General features: G+C 46.5%; 1 protein-coding gene across 1 annotated transcript in view; it reads left to right on the top strand.

Annotated features, from left to right (window-relative positions):
- Positions 1 to 695: 695 nt before the first annotated feature.
- Positions 696 to 6,000, top strand: part of LOC147119948 (protein FAM117B-like) — a 330,525-nt gene continuing 325,220 nt past the window's right edge. The window contains exon 1 of the mRNA XM_085985390.1: positions 696 to 1,311. Within this exon, the coding sequence (XP_085841516.1) occupies positions 900 to 1,311 (412 nt within the window). The 5' untranslated portion in view covers positions 696 to 899. The remainder of the gene's footprint in view (positions 1,312 to 6,000) is intronic.

Genomic DNA, 6,000 nt, shown 5'->3' with positions numbered 1-6,000 from the left:
AGAGAGCTAAACTTAACAGAGAACACCCAACCATTTATCTCCTGCGACAGCGCCACCACAGGTGGGAGGAGAACACACAATACATAACACCTGCAATGTTTAATTCACAGTCCTGATTTTGCTGTAGCCATGTCTCCGTAATCCCTACTACGTCTGGTTCCTCCCAACGCATGATTGCCTCCAGTTCCCTTGTTTTATTAAGGACACTGTGTGCATTGCTGTAGACAGTTTAACTCATTTTTTATAGGATTTTCTCCCAGTTTATGTTTAACCGTCTTTTTAGACTCCTGTTCTGTAACTCTATTTGCTCCCTTGCCGTCAATGTCCTCCCTTTATTCTTTTCTCGTCACAAGAAAGGCAGTTCAGCTTTCGGCCCCCTTCCCCCTTTACGTGTCAATCTCGTAAAGGCAAAGAAACGTAATCGACTGGATATTTGTTTCCTTCGTCTGCCGCCAGAGTGTGCAGTTTACCTCAGGGCCAACCGCTCTTGTTTACGTCCAATTCTCCAGGCCGCCGAGGCCTTGAATGGAAGGCGGTGGAGGTCTCCCGGGGCGACGGAGTGGGCGTGGAGGGCACGTGCCATGACGCGAAAAGAGGGGCGGGGCAGTACCCCGCGGCTGCAATTGCACCCAATCAGCGTCGACCGAGTAAATTCCGGGGCTGCTAATTCGGCCAATGCTTGAGGGGGGCGGCGCCTGCGCGACGCGAGAACAGAGCGCGAGCGGGGGACTGGCCGCGGCTGAGGGAAAGAAAAGGGGACGGAGTGGGGAAAGAGAGTGAGGGTAAAAAAACACGCCGAACCCAGACCCTTTCACTTCATAAAACCGCCGGATTGGGTTCAAAACCGTAACAAAGCTGCCGGGACTGTGCGTGTGTGGTTTTCCCCCTCTTCTCGGAAAATGTCTCAGCGAGTACGTCGGAACGGGTCACCAACTAGCGCAATGAGCGGAGGAGGAGGAGGTGGTGGTAGTAGTAATAATAATAATAGTACGAGTGGTGTTGGCCGGCTGCAGCCCATGAGGGCCACCGTACCGTTCCAGTTGAAGCAGGGCAGCCCGACGAGGTGTGTTGGCGGAGCGGGGCGGCAGCAACAGCAACAGCAGCCGGCGGCCTCCTCGCGGAGCAGCCCCACCAGAACACAGCAGCAGCAGCAGCACCAGGCATCCGCCGCCACCACCACCAGCTCTCCTTGCTCCTCGCCCACTGCTCTGTGGGCCCCAGGGGCAGATTCTTCACGGGTCAGGCACAGGAAATCTCCAGAACATAAGGGCTCCCCAGAAAGAAAGAGCCCCAACTCTCCCATTTGCAAAGGTACAGTGAGTGATTCCTCCACCTGCTCCTAACGCAATTCATGTCCGGGGGTGGAGGATGGGGGTTGCTGTTTTAACAAGTTTTTTGTAATCTTTCGAAGAAATCTAATAAGCGTTGAAGTGTGTTTAGGACTGAGTATGTAGCTCCTTCTGGATAAACACCTACAGATTCAGTGCTAAATTGCTCCCAATTCATTACCTTTACCTCCACTCTCCAATTTTCTTCTTTGAGGACATTGCTCTTTGCTGGGATATGGTTGCACAGACCATTGTTCAAGGAGCGTCAGCAGGCTATGTGTGGAGGGTACCACAACCAAGCGTGGCCCTGTTCTCCCTTGAGCGGCAACACACGCACATTTCCCCGCAGGAGTATTGCATACTGATCAACAGTGGCGACTCCAGCCAACTTTCTCATTTTTTCTCTCCTCTCCATAGTCTTGGGTGCTGAGACTAAATGTGACAGTGAAACTGCTGCCCTGGGTAAGATCAGCTAATAAAACACGAACTGCAGTTCATTGCTTTGTACAGCATTTTTTTTTTCCAGGCACAACCCTCAATGGGGGTGGGCAAGAGGAATGTAACTCCTCAGGACTGGCATTGTGAATGTACACAGCTAAAGATTTGTATGATTCTCCTTCACCTTTTTGTCCTCTTAACCTCTCCCCCCCCCCCCCCCCCCCCAACCCTTGCAAGAAGACTTCAAAAAATATAAATATAAGTCACAATTTAAGGTTCTGTCTTAGTCTGTCCTCTGGCATCAGCAAGGTGTTTTCTTTGAATGTGTGCTTCCTATTGATTTTTTTTGTGAGAAATCTAACAAGCTGATGCTAATGGTTGGAAGCAGAGTGATTCAGGGGAATCCCCTTACTGATGCCACCACAGGGCATTGGTTTCACGGAGTGCAAACAAAGCTCCAGGAGGATATTTTAAATTGTGTCTCTTAGACTTGGCAGCAGGGGTAAATACGTGGGATAGATCTAATACCAAGTCAGTGTTCTCCGTTTCCTTTTTAAACACAGAATCCTGATCCATGTATACAATGGCTCCTGCTTCTCTGGGTTTAAATGCTCAGCAGTATGTGAATTTAGCTAGTTTAGTGGTAACTTTTTTTAACCTAGGTACAGAAGCACAAATTAGGTCAGTGTATTGCCTATTTGCCTTGAGCCTGATTTTGTGTACAGTTAGGGTTCTCCTGGCTTTAAAGGCCATATGTAACAATTGAGTATTCACAAACTAGTTTTTAATGGGTTTGGGATCACAGTACAAAGCTTACCCTCAAACTGGGGGGAAAAAAAATACCAGTGGTACTTGAGGTTGGGGTGAACTTTTTTATTAATTCATGGGCTGTGGGTGTCGCTGGCAAGGCCAGCATTTATTGCCCATCCCTAATTGTCCTTGAGAAGGTGGTGGTGAGCCTCTGCCTTGAACAGCTGCAGTCCATGAGGTGAAAGTACTCTCAGTACTGTTAGGGAGGGGGGTTCCAGGATTTTGACACGGCGACGATGAAGGAAGGGCGATATATTTCCAAGTCAAGATGGAGCGTGACCTGGAGGGGAACTATTTTACTGTTGACTGGGAGTTGGTAAATTTATATTTACCAGTGCTACTGACTGTAATACATTTGCATCAGGAGTTGTAATATAAGTAATGGTGCCAGGGAGTGCTTGAGGCTGGATATCTTTAGTGGGAAATATTCTGTTCCCTGGTACTGACTTTTTTTATCAGCTCAAACATAACGCACTAACTGTCTGATTTTTGCATCCTACATATTTTGTGTGCTACTTTTGTTCAGTTCACATTTCAGAGTGAATGATTGAGCTGTAGTTAGTTATTGGCATGAAACATGTTAACCTCCATATCCTCAATGTGAGAGAGTGCAATGTTTATATTTTCACTAAGCATTTGTATGCAAATGAGCAGACCAATCTCCCAGTGGCGGAATAGTCACCAGGTTGATGCAGGACCCCATACTCTGAAAAAGATCTGTATTAGTCCCATGACCCCATGGCACGCACAAAAGAAAGAAACAACGAACTTGCATTTATGTAGGATTTTTTTAAATTTTTTATTAAGACCTTGGGATGTCGTATCAAAGCACTTCAAGTGTAGTTATTTATATGGTGTCGCATCACCTCCGTGATCCTAAAGTGCTTAACAACCAATGAAATACTTATGAAGTGCAGTTTTGCTGGTGTGTTGGAAAACCTGACCAGTAAACCCGCAAACAACAAATTGGATGACTGACAAGTTTTTTTTTGTGTGGTGCCAGTTGAGGGAGGAATACTGGCCATGACATTAGAATTACCAGCTCTTCAAATACTGCATGGACTCTTTTACACAACCTACTTACGGGAAGGGGATAAGATGCATGTTCTGGGCACAGCCCAAATGAGGATTGTGGTTTTCCAAGTCCCTGGGTTAAATATTTCTGTTAGCAAGAAGCAGAAATTACTGTGCCCCTCCTGTCATCCTGTTGTGTGGCACTACCACCGTGCTAAATGGGATAGATTCAGAACAGATCTAGCAGCTCAAAATTGGGCATCCACGAGATGCTGTGGGCCATCAGCAGCAGCGGATTGTATTCCACCACAATCTGTAACCTCATGGCCTGGCATATCCCTCACTCTACCATTTGCATCAAGCCAGGGGACCAACCCTGGTTCGATGAGTAGTGCAGAAGATCATGCCAGGAGCAGCAGCAGACATACCTAAAAATGAAGTGCCAACCTGGGGAAGCTGCAACGCAGGACTACATGCATGCTAAACAGCAGAAGCAGCATCTATAGACAGCGCTAAGTGATCCCACAATCAATGGATCAGATCAAAGCTCTGCAGTCCTGCCATATCCAGTCGTGAATGGTGGTGGACCATTAAACAACTAACTGAAGGAGAAGGCTCCATGAATATCCACATCTTCAATGATGGCAGAGCCCAGCTCGTGAGTGCAAAAGACAAGGCTGAAGTGTTTGCAACCATCGTCAGCCAGAAGTGCTGAGTGGATGATTCACCTCTGCCTCCTCCTGAGGTCCCCACCTTCACGGGAGCCAGTCTTCAGCCAATTCGATTCTTTCCACGTGATATCAAGAAATGGCTGAGCCCACTAGATACAGTAAAGTCTATGGTTCCCGACAACATCCTGGCTGTCGTGCTGAAGACTTGTGCTCCAGAAGTAGCCGCGCCTCTCGCTAACCTGTTCCAGTACAGCTACAACACTGGCATTTACCTGACAATGAGGAAAATCACATAGGATATATGGCACAGAAACAGGCCATTCGGCCCAACCAATCCATGCCGTCGTTTATGCTCCACATGAGCCTCCTCCCGTCTTTCCTCATCTAAATCTATCAGCGTAACCCTCTTCCCTTTTCCCTCATGCTTGTCTAGCCTCCCCTAAAAATGCATCTATACTATTTGCTTCAACCACTCCGTGGTAGAGTTCCACATTCTCACCACTCACCATAAAGAAGCTTCTTCTGAATTCCCTATTGGATTTCTTGGTGACTATCTTATATTAGCCTCTAGTTTTGCTCATCCCCACAAGTGGAAACTTTCTCTCTCTATCCACTCTATCAAAACCTTTCATAATTTTAAAGAGCTCTATTAGGTCACCCCTCGGCCGCCTTTTTTCAAAAGAGACCCAGCCTGTTCATCCTTTCCTGATGGGTATACCCTCGCATTTCTGGTATTATCCTTGTAAATCTTCTCTGCACCCTCTCCGGTGCCTCAATCCTTTTTATAATATGGCGAACAGAACTGTACGCAGTACTCCAAGTGTGGTCTGACAAGTTCGAGACAGGCTTAGCATAACTTCCCTACTTTTCAATTCTTTCCCTAAAAATGTGCCCTAGTGCTTGGTTTGCTTTTTTTATGGCCTTGCTAACCTGCATTGCAACTTTGATTTGTGTATTTGTACTCCTAGATCCCTTTTTATTCTTCTACACCAACTAAACTCGCACCTTCCAAGTGATATGACCTCCCCATTCTACCTACCAAAATGTACTACATTACATTTATCTGAACTTCATTTGCCAATTATTTGCCCATTCTGCAAGTTTACTAATGTCCTCCTGTAACTTGTTGTAGTCCTCCTCATTATTGACTATCGCCCCCAATTTGGTGTCATCTGCAAATTTAGAAATTGTGTTTTTGATTCCTAAGTCTAAATCGTTAATGTAAATTGTGATGTAAACAGCCCAGGTATGTCCTGTCCACAAAAACCAGGACAAATCCAATCCGGCCAATTACTGCCCCAACAGTTGACTCTCAATCATGAGCAAAATGATGGAAGGTGTCGTCAACAGTGCTATTAAGTGGCACTTACCAATAACCTGCTCACCGATGCTTAGTTTGGGTTCTGTCAGGATCACTCCGTTCCAGACCTTATTACAGCCTTGGTCCAAACGTGGATAAAAGAGCTGAATTCCAGAGGTGAGAGTGACTGCCCATGACATTATGGTAGCATTTGACCGAGTGTGGAATCAAGGAGCCATAATAACTTGAAGTCATTAGGAATCGGGGAAAACTCTCTACTGGCCTGTGTCATACCTAGTACAAAGGAAGATGGTTGTGGTTGTTGGTCAATTATCTCAGCCCCAGGCTGTCACTGCATGAGTTCCTCAGGGCAGTGTCCTAGGACCAAACATCTTCAGCTGCTTCATCAATGACCTTCCCTCCAACATAAGGTCAGAAG

The sequence above is a fragment of the Somniosus microcephalus genome, chromosome 4 (assembly GCF_052327205.1).
Source record: "Somniosus microcephalus isolate GS21.2 chromosome 4, FLI_Smic_1.0, whole genome shotgun sequence".
Taxonomy (NCBI): domain Eukaryota; kingdom Metazoa; phylum Chordata; class Chondrichthyes; order Squaliformes; family Somniosidae; genus Somniosus; species Somniosus microcephalus.
Note: the sequence above shows the minus strand (reverse complement) of the source record. Positions and strands in the feature narration are given on the sequence as shown.